The 25854-nt window shown below is 44.3% G+C and overlaps 5 protein-coding genes across 5 annotated transcripts; 4 read left to right on the top strand and 1 right to left on the bottom strand.

The window, feature by feature from the left end:
* The first annotated feature begins 13512 nt into the window (after positions 1-13512).
* Positions 13513-15922, top strand: BJX67DRAFT_228737 (putative MFS transporter). The gene is made up of 7 exons (XM_071025883.1): positions 13513-13957; positions 14017-14346; positions 14402-14446; positions 14505-14847; positions 14919-14981; positions 15052-15256; positions 15360-15922. Exons 1-7 carry the CDS (start codon positions 13733-13735, stop codon positions 15712-15714), a joined length of 1566 nt encoding a protein of 521 aa, XP_070883088.1. The 5' UTR covers positions 13513-13732; the 3' UTR covers positions 15715-15922.
* Positions 15923-16576: 654 nt separating this feature from the next.
* On the top strand, positions 16577-18869 carry BJX67DRAFT_390245 (glycoside hydrolase family 32 protein; the record flags this gene model as incomplete). Its single annotated transcript, XM_071034611.1, has 2 exons — positions 16577-18426; positions 18508-18869. 2 exons carry the CDS (start codon positions 16577-16579, stop codon positions 18626-18628), a joined length of 1971 nt encoding a protein of 656 aa, XP_070883087.1. The 3' UTR covers positions 18629-18869.
* An 809-nt stretch (positions 18870-19678) lies between these two features.
* On the bottom strand, positions 19679-21016 carry BJX67DRAFT_228713 (NADP-dependent oxidoreductase). The gene is made up of 2 exons (XM_071025881.1): positions 20104-21016; positions 19679-20047 (listed from the first exon to the last, which is right to left on the bottom strand). The coding sequence occupies exons 1-2, from the start codon at positions 20920-20922 to the stop codon at positions 19802-19804; spliced, it is 1065 nt and encodes a 354-aa protein (XP_070883086.1). The 5' UTR covers positions 20923-21016; the 3' UTR covers positions 19679-19801.
* Positions 21017-21202: 186 nt separating this feature from the next.
* Positions 21203-23002, top strand: BJX67DRAFT_384105 (F-box protein; the record flags this gene model as incomplete). The annotated part of the gene is made up of 2 exons (XM_071033599.1): positions 21203-22672; positions 22730-23002. 2 exons carry the CDS (start codon positions 21203-21205, stop codon positions 23000-23002), a joined length of 1743 nt encoding a protein of 580 aa, XP_070883085.1.
* Positions 23003-23984: 982 nt separating this feature from the next.
* BJX67DRAFT_374111 (mannitol dehydrogenase family protein) lies at positions 23985-25499 on the top strand (the record flags this gene model as incomplete). The annotated part of the gene is made up of 1 exon (XM_071031502.1): positions 23985-25499. The coding sequence occupies one exon, from the start codon at positions 23985-23987 to the stop codon at positions 25497-25499; it is 1515 nt and encodes a 504-aa protein (XP_070883084.1).
* Between the last annotated feature and the right edge of the window lie 355 nt (positions 25500-25854).

Here is a 25854-nt window from a genome sequence, read left to right as displayed (position 1 = left end):
ACCCGATAATAAGCTAGGTCTCCGATCTGCACGAGCCTCGTCCCAAAGCACCAACCACTGGACTGGGAAATTTCTATAACATATCCTAATCTCCAAGAATATTAATATGATTTGGTATCCAAATATTATAGGTGATGGGAGTGGTCAACTATTAGTGTGCTGGAGATGCATGCTACTAACTTGTTGTAAACATATACCAAGTTCCTAGAATTAAATCAACTCTAATTAATTTTTTAGCTTGTTTTAACCTAGTAAGCCTTTAAGAGAACTAAATTATAGTTTCTTTAAGAATTTTAACTCTTACTAACTTGTTTATTTTTTAGCTTGAAACTCCTATAAATACTAGAATATTTTTAAAACACTTCCTATTATAATAGCCTTTATTCTAGAATTTATTCCTAGGGATACTAGAAGAACCCCTTTATTATATAAAAGTAATAATAATACTCCTATGTTATCGAAGTGACGACCTCTCGTGCGCTTCTAACCCCGGGCTCTCACACGGGACTTCCAAAGGATTCAGATTGACTTGTCTTACCTGGTGCAATCATGTCTAGTAAGTATGGAGACTTGTCATGGTTAGATAAAAGTCAAGGTAAAAAGGCAGGGCTAGCCTATAGTATATATATTATAGCCTATAAAGTAAGTACTAGACAAGTTACTTTGTAAAAATCCTTAGAATAAGTTACTTTAGAATAATAGTAGTATTAATTACAAAAATAGGAAAGCTAGATATAATAGTAATAAATATTCTTAAATATTTCTTTGTTTCCTACTTTTTAGTATACTTTTTAAAGTATATTTTAAGGTATACTTAATTATATTATACAGCCTTGTATATTCTAGGATATATTTTTAGGAGTATATACTAAGATATATAATTATATAATTCTTTATTAGGATAACTCTATTTTCTATATCCTTAGAATAATTTAAAATTCTCTCTTGTAATAATTCCTATTTTTTTTATCCCTATAGTAGGCTATAGTAGTTATATAATAGCCATAATTTCAAACTATGGTCTTTCTATTATACTTAAAGGATATATAGTATTTCCTTGTAATAGTAATTATTATTTATATAAGTATAGGGTTTATAGGTTATATTCTTATAATATTACTTGTCCTTATCTTAGAGTTAGGCAATACTTAGGTTTGTTAGTTTATTATTAAGATTAGATTTAAATCCAAAGTAGCTCTTGGTAGCTAGTTAGTGGCCCAAGACTTCCTAGCCTTAACTTTCTACCTTATAACTCTGCTCTACTAACTGTAGGCTAAGAATTCATAATACTATCTCCCTTTCTTTCAGTTTTTGTCCACAAAAATATAAATAGCGTGAACTCCCCTATTGCCCTAAGGTAGGTTTCTATTTTCTTTAAATCCCTTTGTAATGGTTCATTATGCCTGATTGTTGAGTTGCTAACCACCTCCTTTAATACTAGAAAATTGTTCAGGATAGCATTGCTATTAACAATCCTTGCAAGTACTATTACTCTCAAAATATTCCTTGTATAATAGATTTAAAAAGTTGAAACTATGCGTCGTGTACTTGCCATAGTTAAAAATATGAAAAATAGTTTTATAGCAAGCAAGAGTAGAAGGCCCTGAACAAACAAGCAGGACTATCTCTATCAGGAGATTATAGAGGCCAAAAAGGCTTCTACTAAGATTTTTGCTAAACTAGTCCATCTTTAGAAACAAGATACTTTTCTTAAAGAACATGGGGATAAAATATTTGTTCATGATGCTGCTGTATTAGAATGCTTAGATAAGGAAAATCCTTTAACTACCAAGGATTTCCAAGAGCTAGAGTGCCTTGCTAACAAGTATAAGGCTACTACTTAACTTGCTACTATATTAGATAATCCTAGTCTAACTTAGATAATTAAGTCTCTATCCTTCTAGTAGAATATTAACTTTTCCATGCTAGATGCTGCTAGTAGTATTTCTAGACCTTCTAGATATAGCCTATTAAATTCTTGATAGGTTCCCAAGTATTTTCTAAGATATTGTATCCTTTCTACTATATAAGATATTATAAGCATCTACTGACCTTCTAGTAGTCCAGGATTTTTTTAACTTTATACTCCTGTTCCTCTTCTTTGATTTTGATATTGTTAGCAATTTTAGTGTTCTTGGGTGCTGGTTCTAATAGTAATATATAGAATATTAGGTATATCTTCTTTATAGATTTAGGTAGCTTTAATTAATAGTTGACTAGTCCCAATTTCTTGTTGATTTTAAATAGTCTAATTTATACATGGTCAAGTTTCTGGCTTGGTTACTTAATTTTAATATTTCTATAGAGTAGGAATACCTTCCCCCCCTTTTTAAAGTCTAGTATCTCCTGGTACTCTTTATTATAGTAAAACTTTATCTTAAGATTAACAAACTTAAGATCTTAGATAAGTTATATTTAGATTTCTTTAAATTTCTACATAAAGTGGTTGGCTTTTTCTATGACTAGTTCTTTTTGGATTAGTTTACCATGCAAGTTTAGGTAATATCTATAATTTGCTTTAAAAGGTATCATTCCTATTATATTATAGATTAAGTTGTTATACACAAACTAAGCTATAGATAGTTGCTCCTTCTAATTATTTTATATATAGTTTATATAGTATTATAGGTATTGCTTAATTATCTAGTTAACCCTCTTAGTTTATCTATTTAATTATAATCTATATATAGTAGTTATATATAGTTTAATTCCTATAATATTAGTTACTAATTTCTAAAACTTGGATATGAATAGCTTGTCTTAATCTAATATAATATATTTTAGTATTCTATAGTTTATAACAATTATATTAACAAAAATAGTTACCATTTTTTTTACTATTATATTTGTTTATATTAGTTCCAAGTAGATATACTTTATTAGTTAGTCCAAGATTACTATAAGATAGTTGTGCTTTTCCTTTTCTTGTTATATCTCTAGTAATAGTCTAATAAAATTAACTATAATCTATTCCTATAGTTACTATAGAACTTCTGGGTTTTATAGTTTCCTATATAGTATATACTATTTTAGTTTGTCCTATAGACATACTTTATAATTATTAATATAGCTTTTAACCCTTTTTCTTATATTCTAGAAGTAGTAGTTATATCTAATATATTTACATGTTTGGTCTATATTAAAATATCCATATACTAGTATGTTATAATATTCCTTGATAACTTATAAAACAAGTATTAGTAGAATATAGATAAGTCCTTTAATCTAAAAAATCCTGTCTTTCTCTAATGCTTCTAGTGTTGACGCGAGGACTTGTTATATTAGCTTGTCCTCCTTTATAGCTTCCTTAATAGTATTAATTATAGTTTCTAATAATTATATAATAGCTGCTAGAATTATTAGATTATTTTTAAGTATCCTATTTTTGTTTTTCTTTAAGATTGCTGGTTAAGGTTCCCTAGTCTTGTTCTTGTAGTCTAGTCTCCTGCTAAAAATATTAGCTTGGCTATTCTCTATATTCTTGCAGTATTTAATCCTATAGTTATATTATAAAAGTAGCTCTACCTATCTTGCCTGTTTTCTTGTTAACTTTTTAGTTATTATAAAGTAGGTAAGGTTTTTATGGTTAGACTTTATAGTAATAGTATACCTTGCCCCTTGCAAGTAGACTCTCTAATATTTAAATATTACTATAATAGCTAGTAATTCTTTATTATAGATATTGTAATTTATTTCTAGTCCTATTAGCTTCCTTAACCAGAATCCTACTAGTCTTGGTTTGCTATTAGGTCCTAACTAAGTTATTTTTGCTCTAATAGCATAGTCTGACGTATTAGTTTCTAGTATCATGGGTAGTTCTAGGTTGTATTATGGCATGATTGGTGCTATTATAATAGCTTCTTTTATAGTATTAAAAGTTTTCTATTATTCTTTTATCTATTTATATACTTGTTTTTTTTAAAATAGCTTAAATAAAGGTGCCATATAGAACATGTATTGGTTAATATATCTTTAATAGTAGTTTAAAAGTCCTAGAAACTGCTATAGTTCCTTCAGGCTTTTTAGTACAGGCTATTTCCTAATAGCTATTACTTTAGAGGCTTTGGGTTTTAGTCTATTTGTAGTAATTTAGTAGCCTAGAAATTTAGTTTCTTGGACATGGAATTTGTATTTTTTAAGTTTATATTATAGTTTGGCTTTTCTTATTCTCCTAAGGACTTGCTTGATATGCTTTACATGCTGTTTCCTGTTTTTTAAGAAGACTAATATATTATTAAGGTACACGAGCATGAATTTATTTATTAGTTAAGGTGAATTTCCCTCCTCTTCCTTTTTGTCTTCCTTATCTTTTTTGTCTTTTTTCTTATTCTTATTATTTTCTGGCTTTAGTACTTTGTTAATAAATCTCTAGAATATTAGTGGCATGTTAATAAGCCTAAATAGTATTACCAGGTATTTATAGAAGCTAAACTTTATTTAAAATACTATCTTCTATTCTTCCCCTTCTGCAATCCTAATATGGTAGTAGGTATTAGTAATATCAAACTTGGTAAACTATACTGCCCTTTGGATTTTGTCCTAAATTTCTTGAATCAAGGGTAGCAGGTATTAGTCCTTGATAGTTGTGTTATTAAGTAGTTGGAAGTTAATACATGGTTAATTACTTCTATCTTTTTTTAGTATAAATAGGACTTTATATCCTATTAGTAAGTATAAAGGTTAGATATTTCCTTTCTTAAGTTAGTTGTTAATATATTCTTTTAATACTTGGGATTCTTGATTGTTTAATAGCAGAATCTATTTGTAGTTTAATTTAATATCTTCTTTAATAGGTATAGTATGATTGTGAGGCCCGTGAGATAGTAACTCTAGTTTATCAGGTTATTAGAACATGTCCTGGAATTGACTGTACTTATCCAGGATAGTTAGTTCCTTATAAACCTGGTTACTCGTGGCTAGTATCCCCTAAGACCTTATTTCTTTGCCATTCTTAATGATTTTACTATTTATAATATTGCTAGTAGCCTAACTAGGTAAGTTTATTAGCTATATCCTCCCTAATAGTCTTAATATTACTACAATGATTTATTTTGCTAGACTCTTAGTACCTGTAGATTAGTTACTAGTCTTTAATCCCCCTATAGATTGCTTGGCCTTATATTTTACTATATAAGCATGTTATAGGATACTAGCCCCTTCTAGTCCCTTTGGTTTCTTAGGCTATTTATTATTTCTTTACTAGATCTCCCTTTTAATCTAGTTAATGTCCAGGTTAAGATTCTCAAGCCACAGGATCCCTAATACTATATTATACTTGCCCAAGGGCATGATATCAAGACTTAGCTTGAAAGTCTTTCCCTTTATTATAATAGGCAGAGGTCCCAACTTGACTATTAACAAGGTATTTCCCAGGTTTTCCCTATTTAATCCTAATAGAGGTATTAGTGTCTCCTTCTAAATACCTCTAATCCCTAATTATTCTATAAAACTTGGGCTAATATAGTTCCTAGTAGCTCCCAAGTTAATTAAGGTATAGGCTTGCTTCCCTTGCATTTTAGTAAATTAGGTAAAGTATTTTCCTATCCAGGTTTTGGTAGCTACAAGGTACCTTTCTTCCTATTTTGGTGCTTGTTCCTCTTGTCTTGGGTATAGAAAGTAGTTTCCAAGCTTGGCTTAATAATATGTAATATAATAATTCTTATAGCAAGCTATCTAATAGTATATTCTATATTCTAGGTATTACTAGTATAATTTATATAAGTATTATTTTTTTTAGTATGGGCATAAGTTGTTCTAGTTAATTATTTTTAGTTGTTTTAGCTAGTAGCATGTAATTTGCTTAGTATCTTTATAATATATATAGTATAAGTTATAGCATGTTAGCTATAATATATTATTATACCTGGGATGCCATGTATTAGTATTAATATATTTATACTAATCCTATTAGTATAAAGGATGTCTTCTAGATTCCTAGGACTACTTGTTAGATAGTTTATATAGTTACAAGTAGTAGTTACTATTGTTCTATCTGCAAATAGTATAGGTTTCTAGGTACTTGTTACAGGTCTTGATATGCTTTTGCTAATAATCCTTAGTCTTTTCCTAACATATCAGGTTCTAATATAGATATTAATTAAAGAAATCTCTCAAGCCTTTAGTAAGTTTTTAAGAGTCTTTTTACATGGCTACAATAATATTATTTATCTAATAGACAAGCTTGTTTTTACTAGTCTTTAAAAACTCAAGTTATTATCTCTAATATTATTTATTTTCATATAGTCTAGTGGCTCATAGCTAATACTAGCATGGTTTATATTCTTTAGTATTATCTTCCTATAGGGCTTTTTCTTCTAGGATTACAAACCTATTACTAGATCCCTTCTTGCTAGGTTTAAGGCCCTCTATCTATGTTCTATATTATTTATCAAGCAGGTTAACTTTCTATATGATAGCAGGAAAGTTACTGTACTCTCCCTCTTGAACTAGCTTGTTATTAGTGGCTTTATTATAGTAGGACCTACCCATCCTCTTAGCTTCTTCTTTATTAGTTTATAAAATTATGGTACTAAGCTAATATTTTGGCTAGTATAGCAATTCTTTTTGGAGGATTCTATCTAGCTACTTAATTATTTTCTTAATATTTACAAGAATTTTAATAATTACCTTGAGTATCTTCTCTTCCTTGTATACCTTGCTAGTAATATTAGCAATCCACTTGACACATCTTTTAATATCTACTCCCGTGTCCCTAGGTAGCATGGCTATTATCTCTAGCAGGTTTGGCACAAGGTTTAGATCCTATCTTCTAGTATTTTATCCAAGTTTATTCCAAGCTGCTAGAGATATGCTTTGTCTTTTGCTAGTAGTATCCCAGGTATTATTAATAGTTATAGCATGCTTATCCTGAGCTAAGGCTCTCTTAGCCTTTTCTAGGGAATTATTAGTTATAGTAGGTGCCTTGCTGGCATTATTATTCTACTTACTAGTTATATTTAGCATTACAACTTCTTGCATGGCTCTTAGTTGATATTGTCTAGCTCCTCTCTAGGGTCTCTAGCTATACTATTTTTACTTCTTATAGTCTGCTATCCTATAACCTGGCTTGCTATAGGAGAAGTATAGATTCTCCTTCTAGCAATAATCTTGTTCTATTTTTAAGATTATTGCATCCAAGTCTATAGGTTAAGGTCTATATAGATTATTATTCCCCTAGGGTCTGGTCTGAAATCATTGGTTGTTATTGGCATGATAGCTACTGTATCCACCCTGACCCCCTCTAGAATAATATCCCCCATGGTTTTGTTAGCCTTGTTGTTTTTTTAGCTCTCTAAGTTAGTTTCCTATCCTAGATACTAGGTTGTATATTCCTATCAGGATATTAGGTCTAGGTAGAAATGCTATCTTCTCCTGGATGTTATAATCTAGGGCCTTCTTGAAGTAGTATATAAAAGTATTGTCTTCCTATATTAGGTATAACATGATTTGTTGAAACTTTAAGATAAATATACTTATATTTTTTCTAGACTAGCATATCTTTCTAATTTATTTTTTGGTATTACAGGTCTTGTTAATATTTCTAAATACACAAGTAAGTTATTCCTTGAAATAGCTATAGCTTGTAAATAGCTGTTTAGTATTATTAGCCAGCTTGTCCCTATCTTCTCTAGCTTCTTGCTATTCTCTCATAAAGGGTTTAAACTACTTATATACTTTTCCTTTGAGATAGGTAGATGCAAACATGACCTTGTTAGCCTTGCTAACTAACTTGTCCTGGTTAATATTGATAAAGGTCTATATCTATATAAGGAAGAAGTATAGCTTGGTCCAAGTACTATTAAAGGATTTGGGCATCTTGACCTTCAAGATCTTGGCCCTAAGTTTGGTCTTAAGTATAAGGATATAATCCTAGAGCTGCTCTAGCATCTTCTAATATTTCTTAAAAGTTTTATTATTTTTGAGTATATTAGATTGCTGGTTTAGGTTACTAGTAACCTGATTAATAACCCTAGTTTACTTGTTAAGTTGTGCTTGTATTCTAGCAATAGTCTCCTATAGGGTTTTACCCTCTAAAAATATGGTAGCTTGATACTAGTATTAAAATATTATATTAGTAGCTTTAAGTTAATCCAAGATACAACTTGTACTAACTGGTAATTAATTTATTATTAAAGTAATAACCTCTTATATACTTCTAATCCCAGGCTCTTACACAGGACTTCCAAAGGATTTGGATTAACTTGTCTTACCTAGTGTGATCATATCTAACAAGTATAGAGACTTGTTATAGTTAGATAGAAATTAAAATAAAAGGGCAGGGCTAGCCTATAATATATATACTATAGTCTATAGAATAAGTACTAGACAAGTTGCTTTGCAAAAATTTTTAGAATAAGTTACTCTAGAATAATAATAATATTAATTATAAAGATAGGAAAGCTAGATATAATAGTAATAAATATTCTTAAGTATTCTTTTATTTCCTACTTTTTAGTATACCTTTTAAAGTATATTCTAAGGTATACCTAATTATATTATACAGCCTTGTATACTCTAGAATATACTTTTAGGAGTATATACTAAAATATATAATTATATAGTTTTTTACTAGAATAACTTTGTTTTCTATATTCTTGGAGTAATTTAAAATTCTTTCTTGTAATAATTTCTATTTCTTTTATCTCTATAATAGGCTATAATAGTCATATAGTAGCTATAGTTTTAAACCATGGTCTTTTTATTATACTTGGAGGATATATAGTATTTCCTTGTAATAGTAATTATTATCTATATAGGTATAGAATCTATAGGTTATATTCTTATAGTATTACTTGTCCTTATCTTAAAGTCAGGCAATACTTAGGTTTGTTAGTTTATTATTAAGGTTGGATTTAAATCCAAAGTGGCTCTTGGTAGCTGGTCAGTGGCCCAAGGCTCCCTAGCCTTGACTTTCTGCCTTGTGACTCCGCTCTGCTGACTGTAGGCTGAGGGTTCATAACATCCTACTCTAATATAATAGTATATAATAATAATATTTAATAAACCAGAGGGCGTAGTTAATTACCTCTATAATAGAACATGAATAAGAGTATATCTTATCTATCTATTATACTTGGGATAGATCTTCCACTAAAAAGTTGTCTATTTCTCCTCTTGGTTACTTGGAATTTGAAACTTGAAATATAGCTGTTTGAATATTCCATCTCGAGTTTGTAATGGTGGAATGGTATACCATGTTGATATTGGGAATCCTCTAGACATGATATAAGTGCCAGTCCTTGGGGTAAGGACAGCAGTAATGTTGTTGTTTGTTGCCGCCATAATCGTTCTAGTATCAAGTCAGCCTTATTATTTATATTACTTTGTGTTAGATTAGGGTCCGCCGATCAATCCGTAGGAGAACGCCTAAGGATATTCTTGACAGGATGAAGAGAATATAGATTGTTTGAGGTGAAACGAAGTATAGAAAGAGGCAGATGACCAAAGTGATCGGTAAACAATAGGTGTATTGTCAATCTGGTTAATAATAGACAGAGAATAAAACTTCTAAGTACAGGTAATGACAGTCCTTATATATTTCCTTGATTCATCCTCATTATGCTCTTTCCCTTTGACAGGCATGCTGGCACTCATCCTCGTCATGCTCTTTCCCTTTAACGGGCATGACCGTAGTCCTGATTTGCCCTAGTGTCATATCATCTGATACAACCGGGTTGGCTCATTGTTATTCCTTAGTGTCGCGGCGCAGAGCTGCGGCACAGCAGGATTCATTGGCTGTCAATGTCCGAATCTCTGACACTTTGGTTTTTGTCGGGTGGCTGCTATGGAACATACACCTCTACCATGTCTGTTGGTGCAGATCCTGATATATAAGGGAATGGCTGCTATAAAATTAATCCTACTACCATGCTATTAATATTGGTGGATACCCTAAAATATATTTTATATACAAAGGGGTCCAAGGAGGGGCATGGCTTTGGCATTAGACCTAAGGCTATAATATACTAACTTGATCTAATTAGTATACTATAAGTAGCTGTAGTATACTAGGAGCTTGTATTATATACTAACAGGCTTAAAATATTGCTATTATGATAAGGGATATATAAAGCGTGGGATAGATGTGCTAGAGGCGCGGCAGAGAACTAGCGGTCGTTAAGAGCCATACTTGAGATTTCATCCTGGTTAGCGGAGGCGTAGGCTGCCCAGCTCAATCCACTCATTTCGACAATTAGGCACGTAAATTCAAAGTCGTGATATGAAATGTGAGGTTTTCTTATCCAAAAAAGTCCTGGCAAGGAGAGGGCAGAGGGTCTGCTTTTGATTCTTCCCTTTGAGGCTGTGCTCCTGGGGCTGAGGGGGGCTGTATAATTCTTGGCGGCTCCATCTACTCTGTCGCAATGGTAAAAAAAACCTGATGGTTAAGCGACCCCTGAAGATATTTACTGTTTCCTTTAGAATCAAGAGTCATCTACCTTCACAAAACCCCCAGCATTTTATTAACTTTACTAACACCGGGAGCTAGAACTAGAGGAACTATGCCTGTCCAAATACAGTTTAGTCCATGTCTACAGCCACATAACTATTGAAAACAAAATCCTCATGCTCCAATATCTCTTCCTCAAGAAGGCACTGTTGATACTAACATCGAGTCCTGGAAGTAGCTTAACAAGCTTAGAGGCCAGAGCCTATCGGGCCTTGCTAGCAGGTGCTATTTTATACCCAAAACAATAAACTTCAGCGTGGCGGAGAAATATATCCATATAATTAAATCCAAGATTAGTATTCAAAACTTCTATTCCAACACAACCTCTATGTTAGCTCGCTCAAGAATAAAGGTATAGGCGTCAGGAAGTTTTGCAGGGAGCTGAAATAGATAAAAGATATTTTGCAAATACCAAGCATCAACTTTATAATCCTGACAACCTTAGATAAGACTGTTATAGTAAGGATATGGGTTACCTGTAAGCAAAACTAGAACGCAAGAGCCAGCTTGAGAGCCAAAGTACCAGTGACAGACAAAATGCCTTCCAATATGTACTGATGACGTGTCCCAGATGCCTTGCAGAGCAACTCATACTTGCAGTCCCCTGCTCCTTGCCTTCTGATAACTATATGAAAGGCATTAGGGCTTTTTTTTTTCTTATATTTTGCCAACATTTCGTCTCGCTTTTCTCTCAGTATCACCGAAAAATGGGAAAACAGAAGTCCAAGCGGCCGTCGCAAGAGGTACCCAAGCACCCACTGCCCGTCCAGGTGTCTCCAAGGATTGACTATCATCGACCGTTGTCACCCAAGGCAGCGCTGACGCTGTTTCCACCAATGCAAGGGTAACCGGAGGGTGATATCCACATCTCATTTGTGGATCTGTTTTAGTTTGTGACACCCTGCGATGGTCCTGGCTATATGGTTCCATCCACCTCGAGACATGGCCATACAGATGGACTCGGACGACGACGAGATGTTAGAGGTTCCTCTATTAGGAAGCCTCACTTGCGTATTATCATTCGTCGCCACGATGCTCAAGAGCCTAGCTTACGTGCAGGAACTTTTAAAGCCAAAGATCACCGACGCATCGGAGCTCCTGCTGTCTCGGAAATAATGGACATTAGAAAGTGGCACCGTGGTAAATTCATGTACAGCCCCCGAAGTCCATATATTGGCTTCAGGATCGATGCGCGCACCCACAGCGCGGCCATGTCGCGGGCCGCGGAGAGGCAGTCCTACAGTGGAGCCCAGAACAACGTCACAGGTTCAAGGCTGAAGCCCAAATCGATGTGATCGACGTCTAACCTCTCTTTACAAGCAGGAGGTCGCGCACGAACTATATTTCAACAGGATCACCCAGCTTACACGTAGGTGTTGCGGGGGCACACGGGCGCGCTTCGCACCCTGAAACTGTAACCGTATGTGGCGCTCGTCATACAACAAGCCTGAGGAAATAAACAGTCAGGTTTCCAATTCCGCCCGCTAGCAGGATCTAAGCGGAACTCCCTCGCCTTGTGCAATGCATGCTTTGGTCTGATACGGAGTACATCGTCTTATGCGGACTCCTATCCATTGGACAGGCAGGGCCCATGTAAGATGCGGGTGTAGGGATCAGGGGTATATGTCACTTCAAGTCCTCAACCTACCAGTCCATCGAGTGGAAATGTGGTATGCTTACAAGCGGCTCTTCGGCTTTCTGAAGGAGGGAAGGACCCTTCCAAGGCTACGGCCAAGGGTTTGGTGGGAGATCAGAAACCCGGTATCTATCTGTAATGGAGTTCGAAAAAACAACCTGTCCAGGGATTTCTAGTATAAATATGTGTTGGCTTTAACTCCATCAAAGGAATCTTTCAGCAATCATCTTCCAGTGCCTTCCTCTATCTAACTACAACCCCTTGTATTTTACTGTCTCCATCGTATTATCTTCATCTAGAAACTTGCCCAACACGTCACGCACGCTAATACAATAATACTTTCAACCTCGCAGCTCCGATGACCCCGCGCAGCTGTGCGTCTATCTCAGCAACTACGAGCCCAGCAACGGTGCGACCTCGCACGCAATCCCGGTCGCTGGACTCGTCAAGAGCGAGGCCGGCCATGTCGATATCCCAGGGCGGTGTTGGGAAGATCTAAGACCCCGGTTCGTATATATATTTCTACTTTATTATTTACCCAGCCTTGTTGTCCGGCTAGTCGGATAGGCGCTCGTGCGCCGTGAGCTTGAAATTGGCCTTAAGGATGAAATTGAGGTTGAGATTGAACAGTGAGCGCATCTCACACGTAACCTGCGGGGTGGGAGTGGGGGTAGTCGTAGCTGTATTCAAGGTGCCCTGTTTGTCCTTTCTTTCTGTTCGGACTTCGGTCCAGATTTTTCACCTCGGTGAAGGTTCGAATGCAGAGACGCATTGTGTAAACATACCCCAGAGTCAAGTCCTCGAACAGAACGAACAGCAGTAGTGGCCCGCATTATTATTCAATATTTGCTCGCCTTCGTAACCCGAAGCAGCATGCAAGTCCGAGATCACGCCACCCGAATGTTCCAGGTGCACCGGGACCGAACAGGTGTCGATGCTCAGTACTACTAGGTATAAAGCTGGATTGTAAGCGGGGATCCACGTGGAAAATTCCGAGTCCTGTATCGGAGTAAGGTAAACGCCACGTCGGGGACCTTGGACCGAGTTCGAGATTGGCTGGGAGTTCCCGGTGGATACCTTGTTTGAGAGTTCCGTGGATGCCAGAAAGGCTCCATCGAGCCCAGGCGCTAAGGGCAGCAGCCCTTGACTTGTTGGTGTTCGTACTATCTCTTGGTTCTCCGTAGCCGGGTCGCAACACAGAAAAAAAAAAAAAAAAATAAAATAAAAACGACTTGCGAACCTGTTCGACCCTGGTATATGACCAACAAGATATTGACAAAAACCGTCTCCTTCCCGCCTGCACAACACTAAGCGTGTCCTGCAGATTCTCGGCGCGAAAACTCTTGCATCTTATCTTGGAAGCCTTGGCCCCAATGGGCCAGTGTCTTGGCCCTCCGACCGGCTCCACTTGAGATTATCTGATGATCTGATAAATACGCACAAACCCCAACCTGTCTCGAAAACTCCCAGTCAGCGACACTCGGAACCTGCCCGAAACCGCACCATCTGTCTGCTCCACGTGGTGTCATGAAGGTTCTTGGGCGGGCTGGATTGATAAATAGCACCCAATTTTTCTCGTTCCAGCGATCTTCATTCTGGCTCGTGCACCTCGTCCATTCTCGCCTTGCTGTCTCTCAAGTTCTTTCACAATGGGTGTCGATAAGACGAACATCAAATCACCGGCAGATGTGGTCGCCAACCCTCTTCCTGAGGACGCCCGCTCGAATGAGTCCGACACGAATAGAGCCGATGTCGGGAAGCGGCCGCCGCCATTGCTCGCAAAACTGTTTACAGTCTTTCTGATCTCATGCATCAGCTTCGGCTCGCATTGGAGCACGGGCGTTACGGGCGCGATGAAGAGTACGATTAAAAAGGTACTGACACCTTCCTTCTACCAATGCCCCTCGTGGCTTTTTGTCTAACATGCGTGCAGCAAATGAACATCAACAACACACAATTCTCCCTCCTCGAAGCAAGCGAGGACTTTATGGCGACGGTGCTCATCCTGCTGAGCGGGATTATCACCGATCGCGTCGGTGGAGCCGGGATGATGGTCGCGGGGAACATTGTCTACACGATCGGATCGATCCTCGTCGCGGCGGCGACACAGGTTCGCTCGTTCAACTTTATGATCGGGGGCAGAGTGATTCTTGCCCTGGGCGATATTGCGACCCAGATCGCGCAGTATAAGATGTTTTCGTCGTGGTTTGCGCCGAGTAATGGGTTTGCGTCGACGCTTGGGTTTGAGTTGGCTATTGGCAAGGTGGGCCATTTCTGCCCTTATACAGTTGAGAAACTTGCTAAAGTAGACTATGTAGATCGGTGGATTCGTCGGCAAGTCAACTGCGAATGTTATCGCAAAGGTAGTACCTCCCCCCATGTCTCATCGTATAACCCTTCCCCAATGCTAAAAACGATTAGAACACCGGCAATTTCTCCTGGGTCTTCTGGACCTCCGTCTTCATGAACCTCTTCACCAACTTCACAACCGTCGTCTTCTGGTTCTTCACCCGCTACTGCAACAAGCACTACCTGGGCCGGCGCGACAACGCCACGAAAGAGGAGCTCACCGACAAGAACAAGAAGTTCGAGTGGCAGAAGATGATGCAGCTGCCCTGGACCCTTTGGTGCATTCTTGCGTTTTCCCTGTTCCAGACGAGTGCCGCACTCGTATTTAGCCAGAACGCCACCGAGCTGGCGGAGCAGCGCTTCGAGGTTGACTCCGTCAAGGCGGGGTGGTATAGTGCGTTGTCGCAGTACGCTGGTACGCTTTATTCCATACAAAACTAGGCTGTATACGCGAAGAGAGCGAATGGCTAATTGATTATTGTAAAGGCTTCTTCCTGGTCCCCTGTCTAGGCCTCTTCATCGATATCCTGGGCAACCGCGCCACAATCAGTAAGTAACACTTGCCTAGATCTCCTCTCCTCTTTGCTTCTTCGTCCACATCGCTAAACCTCGTATCAAGTCTTCATCTGCGGCCTCGGCACATTCCTCGCCATGGCCCTCGTCAACTTCGCCCCCTCGCACGGTGGAACAGCAGCCTCCTTTGCCGTCTACGCCATCGCGTCCGCCCTCGGCCCAACCTCCATCATCGACAGTATCCGCACGACACTGTGGCACCAGTCCGTCTTTGGATCTGCTTATGCATTGAAGATAACAATGAATAATGCGTATGGCCCGCCAACCCATCTCCACTGCCTGATATATATCCACGTACCCCCACCAAATTAAACCCAAACATGATGCGCTAACCAACTGAACTGTACCGAGTAGAGTGAACATAATAATCCGCATCATAACCGGTGCACTGCAAGATGCCGACAACAACTCCTACCAGCGTGCCGTGCAAGTCTACCTCTTCCAGGGCGCCGCAGGCCTCGCAATCGGGCTGGCGATCGTCGTCGGCACGTTCTTTGCGCAGGAGCTCGAGCTGCTGCAGTGGACGCGCTGGAAGCGGCTGACCCGCGGCGGACCCGAGATCATCCAGCAGCTCAAGGAGCACAACCTGGTCACGCACCCGCGGCGCACGAGGCGGTTGGCCATTACAGGGTTTGCGTGCATCATGGCGCTTACGCTTGGTGGGTGGGCGGCGTATATCTGGGGGGCTGTCACGGGGCATAATAATTAATTTGGTTTTTCTCTCTGGGAATGGTCGGTATGGGAGTGTGCCGGCAGTTGGCGTCTACTGCACGTAGATGAGGGAACAGCTTGTCTCCTCCATGCCCAGTATACGAGCAAGGAGGGGCATCTTTGTTACCTACCTATACATCCTTTGAACAAGCATTGTATCACACAAGGTGGCCGCTTTCAATATCTTGAAGAAGAAAAGAAAACTCACTCTCCAACTTAAGAAACCCCCTATCGTAGATCCCACAGTAAGTCCCCAGGACCCAGCCAACACCCAGTGCTAAAGGATCAAAGAAAGAAAGGAAATGGCTGCATGAACTAGCATGCTGCGAAGTAGGACGGTGGATCTTGGCACCAACCTAGGTATAAAGAAGCCAAGATGTTACAGTGAAGACTACTAATAGCTTTATTAATGTCATACCTGCTAACTACGGTGTCAATAGTTGCATCCTCACATTCAGCCTCCTGGCTAAGCCTACCTGCTCCAGAACAATCATGGGTCGCTCTCAGCTGCAGCAGCAAGTGCGATCTACCATTTGGCGTATCTAACTGAACGAGACAAAGCGTCTAGACAACTGTATCAGGCCCGACAATTCCAGCAATACCCTGAGTCCAAACTGGTGTGGCCATGGAAATTGCGGCCAGGGGGTCCTGACTGCAATAGTCGACCCCTCGCGATGGCATGCTGGCTCTTTCTCTGGCATGGGGCGCCCTTCCCAGGTATGTTGGCGACCATATCGGAATGCGAGCTTCGACTCTCTCGACTGTGTTGAAGTCCAGCCGTCAGCCGCTCCTATCGTCTTTTTCCCCGATACTCTCCTCAATCTTCTCTTCCCGGAGCCGCTCGACGAGCCACCGCTACCATGCAGCTCCCATCCGCAGTGGACCTTCTGTTCGCCAGGCAGGTGATTGACGGCACTGGTGTCGATTACACCGCACCACCTCCGGACCTCACCACCCTCCCTGCGAATTCTCTGTGGGCAACCTGGCGACCCGAGATTCATGTGCTGCCACCAAACGGCCAGATTGGAGACCCATGTGCCCATTACAATGACCCGGCAACGGGCTTGTTCCATGTCGGATTCCTGCACAATGGAACTGGTATTGCCGCTGTGTACACAGACGACCTGGTCACTTACCGCGATGTCAATCCCAACGGGGATTACATTATTGTTGCGGGTGGGCCCAATGACCCTCTGGCGGTCTTTGACGGGTCTGTGATCCCCAGCGGAATCGATGACCTGCCAACACTGCTGTACACTTCCGTGTCCTCCCTGCCTATTCACTGGACTCTGCCCTATACACCTGGCAGCGAGAGCCAGTCGTTGGCCGTGACTCACGACGGGGGCCATCAATTCGACAAGCTTGCACGGCCGCCAGTCATTCCGCTTCCGCCAGCGGAACTTGATGTCACTGCCTTCCGCGACCCATACGTATTCCAGAACGGAGCGCTAGACGAGGCTGTCGATAGTGCCTCAGACACTTGGTATGCTGCCATCTCCGGTGGAGTCCACAGTGTCGGCCCCGGTATGTTCCTCTACCGCAACGAAGATCCCTCCTATGAGAACTGGGAGTATCTCGGCGAGTGGTGGCAAGAGCCAGAGAACTCGACATGGGGTGACGGTACCTGGGCGAAGCGTTTCGGGTACAACTTTGAAACCGGCAATGTCTTGTCTCTCGATGAGAACGGCTACAACGTGCACGGTGACACTTTTGCCACATTTGGTGTCGAAGGAGCATATGCACCGATTCAGCCCTCCGTCACATCCATGCATGCGATGCTTTGGGCAGCGGGAGACGTCTCTGTGGAGGATGGCGGCAACGTTACCTTCACCCCTAACATGGTTGGTGCTTTGGACTGGGGCGGTGCCGCATATGCCGCTGCTGGAAAGGTTCTACCCAGTACCTCTCAGGCTTCCCAGAAGAGTGGCGCACCAGACCGCTTCGTCTCATTTATTTGGCTCACGGGCGATGAATTCGGTGCTGCGGCTGGGTTCCCTGCCGCGCAACAAGGCTGGCAGAATACGCTTTTGCTTCCGCGTGAGTTAACTCTGCACACAATCCCCAACGTGGTCGACAACGAACTCGTGCACGAGACTGCATCCTGGCGCGTAGCGGAAGATGGCAGCGACGGGTGCTGTGGAGGCATCAAGCTGGAGACGCTGGGCATTGATATTGCCAGGGAGACTTATAACGCGATTGTTTCATCTTCCAACACGTTTGACGAGCCTTCGCGGGAGCTCACTGAAGAGGGAATTATTCCCTTTGAGCATTCGCCCACCAGCAGGTTCTTCGCGCTCGAGGCCAAGATCGCTTTCCCCCTGTCTGCGCGTGATTCCGGCGTCCAGTCGGGGTTCCAGATTCTTGCTTCGGACCTTGAGTGGACGACTATCTACTACCAGTTTTCCAACGAGTCGATCGTCATTGACCGTAGTCACACCAGTGCTGCGTCTGAGACGACACCAGGACTGGGTACTGCAACCGAGTCTGGACGGATCCGGTTGTTTGACCTCCTGAGAGAATGCCGCGACGACGGACACCATGATGGGCAAACAGGCAAGGATGGAGATGACCACGGCAAAGAACAACATGGGAATAACGGGTGCCCTTCGGAAAACCATGAGATGGAGACTTTGGACCTCACGATTGTCGTCGATAACTCGGTGCTTGAAGTGTACGCGAACTCGCGATTCGTCGTGTCAACCTGGGTTCGGTCGGTGCTCCCTGTTTTGCCCTTTTTTTCTTTGTTTCATTTTGAAGGGCTACCGGAAATGTGAGCTAACCTGATATACAGGCCTTGGTACAGCAACTCGACCGAAATTCGCTTCTTCCACAACGGCCAGGGCGAGGCCGGCTTCAGCGATATCAAATTGCATGATGGTCTCTACGATGCGTATCCTGACAGGACCGACTAGGCCAGTTTTTACGAGGATGTCACCGCTTGCGAGCTGGGACAATTTGTTGACCAGGTGATGAAAGCTCTCTGGTACATGATGGTCTGCATGATTTAGTACCCTGCCAGGGTCGACGGAGTGATTTTATGTTGTTAAATGAAATATAGTTAGGGTCTGAAAAACAAGTGAATTCCGGCGATGGATCAAGGTTAGGCAACGCCGAGCCTACGCCTTCTTAAGAGGCCAAAATGGGTACTATCTCCACGATTGCCAGTAACGATATTCGTACTCGTAGCATTCTCATCGAACTTCACATGGCAGATACCCTGCCCCTCCTGTTCCACAACTGACAAATTATCAGCGCAGGCACAGTCAGTAAGATTTGTCTCAGCCTGCGCCCGTTTCAAGAACCGCTTCCTCGTCAGCAGTGGCCGAGGCATTTCCAGTCTCCCCATCCTGGGTCCCAAGGCAAGCAGCCCTCGCAGCGGACCAGCGAACCGGAGCCCAGTTGAGCTGATATGTTTGACGAGATCTGGGTGAGCGTAGCGTTGCCTTTGTATAATAAACTCAGGTTATGAATCATACCTACCAATACTGGTACTAATGATGTAGGCTGCAATCTCAGGAACAGTCATGGCATTATTTAATTGCCTTTCCAGTACGTGTAACAAGCCTAGAGTCACCAGGCTGCAGATCCCGCCATTAAGGGCCATGAGTCCATGACTATAGCAACTTTTGTCAGGGGAAGCTGATGTATGGTAAGCTTAATAGTCTCTTGGAATCAGGGCCAGTGGCTGAGGTCTATATAGTACTGAATGCTCCAGCTGGGACTGCCAAAGATTGTCATGCAGGAAGTAAATCAAGTACATATATGCCTTACTGGCCTTTTGGTCTACTTTATCGCACAACCTTGAATGCTTCAACCCTGCCCCTCTTTGTCAACTCTTGATAGTTCCCCGCTCGGTTCCCGATCGAGAAACTTAGACAAGCATGGGTCAGGATAGACCGCAACGTTTGAACCCGCTACAGACTGACTCTGCGCAATTCAATACCTACATTGGAATACCATACGAAAGCCTTGAAACCCTGACCCCGGGTCCAGGCGCGGATGAATTGGGCCAATGCCAGGAGCGGGTTTCGTGGAACGTGCCGATCGAATGGGGCATCTGGCCTAAAAGGATACAACTTGAACCTTTACAGTTTTGACTTTGCTCCTAGGGCCTCGCTGACCGGAGCAACTTCGATCATCATCTTCCCTGTGTTGGCCCCCCCGTACAGATCCACCAGAGCCTTAGGTGCCGACCTCAGCCCACCCGGTGTGATGTGCTCCTTGCGCTTGAGTTTCCCTTGAGACAGCCAGGAGGCCAGATCCCGCAAGGCAGTCGGATACTGCTTTGCGAAATCGAAAACAATGAAACCTTTCATGGTGACGCGTTGTGACTGTCCACCGATTAGTACACAGATCTCTGTTCGAGCTTGGGATCTTGGCAACCTACAATAACATTCATAAAGCTCGTCGGTCCCTGCGGCTTAGCAGCATTATACTGGCTGATGGCACCACAAATGACAAACCGCGAGTCCCGAGCCGCGCGGGCCAAACAGGCATCGAGAATGTCGCCACCGACGTTGTCGAAGTAAACGTCAATATACTCAGGAGTCGCCTCCTTGAGCTGTTTGCGCCAGTCGGGAGCCTTGTAGTCAATTGCCGCATCGAAGCCCAGCTCCTTTACCAGAAAATCGCACTTGTCCCGTCCACCAGCCAAACCAACAACACGCTTGGCGCCTTTGATCTTCGCAATCTGCCCAGCAACCATACCAGTGGCGCCCGCAGCTCCGGAGACTACCACCGTGTCGCCGGCACGGGGCTGGCCAACCTCTAACATTCCAAAGTATGCGGTAAGACCAGTCATACCCAAGACCGAGAGAGCGTCAGTGGGACGGCCGCCGGGCGGGATGACGACTTTTTCCACGGCATTTTCCCCAAGCACAGCGTACTCTTGCCAGCCAGAATATGCGGTAACCCAGTCGCCGACCTCGAACTTGGAACGGAGCTCACTGCCGACGGCGACCACCTGCGCTATGCTCTGTCCGCGCATGACATCGCCAATTTTTACTGGCTCAATATAGGAGCGTTTGGCCGTTAGCCACTGACGCATGGCAGGGTCGAGGGAGAGATAATGCACTCGAACAAGCACCTTGCGTGCTGGGACATTTTCGGGGCGGGGAACGGTGCGGAGACGAAATGTGCCGGATGTGAGGGAGGGATCGATGGCAGGGGAGGGCGCGGTGGTATATATAATTTGGTTGTACGACATTTTGCTATGCTGCAGGGAAGTTAAACAAAGATGACCAAATCAAGAGCAGAGACTGCAACCTGCGACTCTTATATGAAGGACCGCGCAGACCTCAGACGGAGGAAGGCCAGATTAGGAAGTCTGCTGCGGCAGCCCTGCTGGAGCCGAAAAAATGCCGAGGCTCAACTTGGGGTTATGTAATCAGGTTTATTACGTCATCGGCTCTCCCTCAGACTGAGAGCAAAAAGTCCTGGCCAACAATTCAGCATCATATCCCCCAAGCTGGCGTTGTGGGACAATAATGCAAGTCGGCGCACCTGTTGCGGATCCTCTCGCCATTTTGCCCCCAGAGCTTGTTCTCCGCGTCTTGGAATTTGCATCCCTCCCCGCGATTGCCTCGCTTACCGCCGTCTCTAAGGCCTGGCACCAGTTCATCGACCGCACCCATCAAGACGCCATCTACTCGTCCAAGGTTAAAGCTTCCCAAGTGCCTACCGGATGCCCTCGTGACCTATTATCGCTCTCCGACGTACCCACCTTCTCCCGGTGGTTCGAGAATACCCCATCATGGAAGAGTTTGTGCCAGCGCCAGACGCTCCTCGCGCGGAACTGGGCCAGTTCCTCTCCGGTTAGCCGGGAGCTGGTACTGCAGGTCGGCGACGACCCCGTTTGGCGGTTTCGCGCTGATCTCAAACGTCGCTTCATTGTTTCCACCTCCCACTCCGGTGGGTTAAACGTAACCGACCTCGACACCGGTCAGAGCTTATGGCGGCTTCCCTCGACTCTCGATAGCGATGATGAGGATGCGGTTCGACCGTACGCGCATCTCGAATACCAAGACGGCATGGCCGTTTTTGATCGCGATGGGGATGCTGTTGAGGTCTGGCAGGCGGATTTGGACGGTGCCGGCCGCGGGGAGTTCCGGCGCATCGCAATTCTGGATCATGACTGCCAAACGAGAGGCTTCCAGCTGTCATACTGGACCCTCTGCGTGGTTTCCACCCAGGGACAAGGCTTTGTCTACGACATGAAACAACGCCCTCCCAAGCTCATAACCCACCTTGACATTGAGCGCGACGCCGTCGGCCACCTGGATCAGAGCGAAGACGCTGTGATGTATTCCATGGGATCGCGCGGTTATCATGTTTATAACAAGGCATCTGGTGAATTTATGGGTATTTTGAATCCTTCATATTGCACGGAAAAGTATCATATACGCCCAGGTCTTCCCAGCCTCCCGTCAGCGAGCACAAGGCCAATGGCAGCCGCACGGCATCGTCCGATGCAACCCGTGTCTCTAGGGCCGCCGTTCTCAGATCGCATGCTGCCAATAAAGTTAGAAGAAGGACCCCTTCCGCTGCCAGATGATCCGGACCACGTCCGGAACGGGGAAGACGAATGGGGAGCGGGGATGCAGGATGGCGATTTGTTTGTTGGAGTCTCGCGCGCTGGTCGCGTTTTCATTTGTTCCAACTGGCGTCAAGCTCTCCAAGGATCCAGAGGCCTCGCAGCGTGCAGCGCCATCATCGAGTGTGAGTCGGATGGGTCAACGTTCGACCTCGGGGGGTGGCTGTCGGTTCGCAATAACCGCCTGATGTTTGAGGTTCAAGACCAGATCTACATTGTCGCGCTTGATGGGGAGAACCATATACAGGACGTTGCCCGACCATTGCGAGCCTCATATTCCCTCTACTCGAGTTCAACACCACAACTTGCCGTTCCAGTTAGCTTCATGGCACTGTATGATGATGCAATTATGACTACGTATACGGTAAGTGCCTCCAGATCCTAAGTATGTTGCATAAAAAATCTCAGAGTGCGTTCACAGACTCTTGGGCACCGGCAAACGCCTCCTAATGCTCCTGGAGGGCGCATTTTCCCGACTAAAACAATTCGGATCATTTGCCTCGCACCTGATAGTAACGCGAGCGCTTCCTATCCGACATTCAGCGCGGACGCAACAGCAAGTTCACCGGTCGGTGAAGGCATTTGGAGCCCTGACCAGAACCAGGCCCAGCGCTCCCGCGCCATGTTTCACCTGCTCAGCATGCTTATGGATGAGCATGACGGTGCGGGGGATGTTGTGACCGACGAGGAGTGAAGGCGTACGAGTGATAGCTAGAAGCATGAGTAGATACGCGGGAATGGCAACCCCAGCAGATGTGTCGTTGAGTAAGTTCAAATAATAGGAAGGATGCCACATGTGGGCTGCGAGATCGTCCTTGACAAGTCGTCTCAAAGACTGTGATTCAGAAGGGTGCAGCCAGTGGTCGTCCACGGTCGCTGCCCCGTGTGGGTGTTGGCTGCTCTCCCTTGTGTTCGTGCAGGGGAAGGAGCTCCAGAGGTCCCTTTCCGGGGGGAAGGACCAGCGAAGGAACGAATGCGGGAGGTGAAGGAAGCAAGGTCACATGGACATCAGAAATCTTCGAACAATAAAAACACAGAATTGTCAAAGGGGGGAGAGCCCCTTTATCAGTGTGGGGAACGCGATTGCCGCAACCAAAAAAAAACAACATCCCGAATCCGGAAGGGGCGACCGGGGGGACCGGGGAGATCATGGGACTGAAATTCTCCCAATTAGGACTAGCGTGTGTGCATTGAGTTTGGCTGGACTGCTCGAGACCCGCGATTGCTTCCTGAGGCCCCTGAGGATCTGCGCTGCGTTCCGGATGCATGCTGGAGGCCTCAGGCTCCGAGATCTTGAATCGTCTCCGATGTCTCTGGACGGAGCAATTCACGATAACTTCCTGAGCTTTCTGGCAGGCTTGAGGGCTGGGCGACTCGGGGGCGAACCTGTCCAAGCAGCCAGACCGCCACCGACCGTGGAAGAACATGTCCAACCAACTGAAGACCGCGACCACGGGACTCTGTCGCAGGCTCGACAGCACTCCACCAGACTCCACCACAACCCACCGCGTGACGCAACAATGGCGCACCCGCTGAAGAGTTTGCGGTGACGAGTTTGGGAAGGAATGGGCGGTGAATGTCAGATCGGTATATATTCTTGGGAGATTCCAGATCCTCTTTGGAATCCCCCCTGGGTTCCTCGTCGCTCGCCACCTCACACTCGTTCATCTCCCACAATGGCTCCCTTGAAGTTGAACAGCCAGAACCTGTCGCGCATTTTGAGCGCGGCGAGGGGGCAGATCAAGATCCCAACTTACCAGCGCGGTGGTGCCGTCAAGGAGGGCATCGTTCACATCGGTGTTGGCGGCTTCCACCGTGCTCACCTGGCCGTCTATGTCGACAAGCTGATGCAGAACCACGGGGTCAAGGACTATGCGATCTGCGGTGTTGGCTTGCAACCCTTTGATACCCATATGCGTGATGCCCTGTCGTCGCAGGACCACCTTTACACCGTCATTGAGCGCTCCGGCAAGGGCAGCTTTGCGAACGTCGTTGGCAGCATCAACTCCTTTCTCTTCGCACCGGACAATCGCGAGGCCGTCATTGCGAAGATGGCACATCCTGATACGCGCATCGTGTCGCTGACCATCACCGAGAGCGGCTACTACTATAATGAGAACACGCACGAGCTCCAGAGCGAACACCCCGACATCCAGTTTGACCTCAACCCGGTCAACGAGACGGCACCGCGCACCACCTTCGGATTCCTCTATGCCGCCCTCGCGCGCCGTCGCCAGCAGGGTCTGAAGCCATTCACCGTCATGTCGTGCGATAACATGCAGAAGAACGGGTCCATAACACGGCACATGCTCGAGTCCTTTGCCCGTCTGCGGAACCCTGAGCTCGCCAATTGGATTTCCGAGCAAGGCGCCTTCCCCAACGCCATGGTCGACCGGATAACACCCCAGACCTCCGCCGTTGATAAGAGGACCCTTGCGGATAACTTCGGTATCGTGGACGCATGGCCCGTGGTTACGGAACCCTTCATGCAGTGGGTAATTGAGGACCAGTTCTCCGATGGCCGTCCCCCGTTTGAGAAGGTCGGCGCCCAACTGGTGAAGAATGTCCACGATGTCGAGCAGTTCGAGAAGCACAAGCTGCGCCTGCTCAATGGGAGCCACTCGGCGCTCGGCTACCCCGGCCAGCTCGCGGGTTTCAAGTACGTCCACGAGGCCATGGAGAACCCCCTGTATCGCAAGTTCGTGTGGCAGATGATGCAGGAGGAGGTGAAGCCTCTCCTACCCGATATTCCTGGAGTCGACATTGACGAGTACTGTAACACCCTCATCGAACGCTTTTCGAACCCAACAATCATGGACCAACTGCCGCGCATCTGCCTCAACGCGTCTGGCAAGATCCCGCAGTTTATCATGCCCTCGATCGCGGAAGCGATCTGGGTCACCGGCCCCTTCCGCCGTCTGTGCTTCGTCGCGGCAGCATGGTTTCATTATATCAATGGCGTTGACGACGCGGGCAGGCCATTTGACGTCGACGACCCAATGCGTGAGGTACTCCAGGCCAAGGCACGCGCAGGAGGCACCGATCCAGCAGAGCTGCTCAGCATCAAGAGCCTGTTTGGCGACGACCTGCGCGGCGACCAGCGGTTCCTGTCGGAGATCAAAAGAGCGATGGAAGACATCTCCCGCGACGGCGTCATGAAGACACTTCCAAAGTACGTTGATTGTCACTAGAAGCAGCCGCTTGCAGCTGCACACTGGGTTTAATGGGTGGATCTGCGTTGGCAAGCGAGCGTTCGATTTTGTTTCCAGGTTTCGGTTTCGGTTTCGGTTTCTTTCAGGGGTGTCGGCTTGTACACTACGGGTACTAATTCATCAAAAGCGAGTCATAGAGATAGATGATAGACATACTGCCTAATTCTTCCATTGCATGTTCTACCGTCCACTTCTCGACTGGCAACCAACGCCTTTTCCAACCCTGGCCATGAAATCACTTGCGATGAAATTCCACGGCTGAACAGTTCGCTTGGGAGTCTTCCTCGCGGCTGAATATCTTATCCGTATCCAAGCTGGTGTTGGATCCGGCGTC

The sequence above is a fragment of the Aspergillus lucknowensis genome, assembly GCF_044049455.1.
Source record: "Aspergillus lucknowensis strain CBS 449.75 chromosome Unknown BJX67scaffold_44, whole genome shotgun sequence".
Classification (NCBI taxonomy): domain Eukaryota; kingdom Fungi; phylum Ascomycota; class Eurotiomycetes; order Eurotiales; family Aspergillaceae; genus Aspergillus; species Aspergillus lucknowensis.
The sequence above is the reverse complement of the archived record's forward strand: the minus strand, read 5'-3'. Positions and strand labels throughout refer to the sequence as shown.

Bases quoted from the DNA above. Each gene is read 5' to 3' on its own strand.
- BJX67DRAFT_228737 (XM_071025883.1), top strand. From the start codon at position 13,733: ATGGGTGTCGATAAGACGAACATCAAATCACCGGCAGATGTGGTCGCC. The intron at 14,447-14,504 runs GTAGTACCTCCC...AAAAACGATTAG, and splicing joins CTGCGAATGTTATCGCAAAG to AACACCGGCAATTTCTCCTG. The intron at 14,848-14,918 runs GTACGCTTTATT...ATTATTGTAAAG, and splicing joins TGCGTTGTCGCAGTACGCTG to GCTTCTTCCTGGTCCCCTGT.
- BJX67DRAFT_228713 (XM_071025881.1), bottom strand. From the start codon at position 20,922: ATGTCGTACAACCAAATTATATATACCACCGCGCCCTCCCCTGCCATC. The intron at 20,048-20,103 runs GTAGGTTGCCAA...ATCGGTGGACAG, and splicing joins CGAGCTTTATGAATGTTATT to TCACAACGCGTCACCATGAA.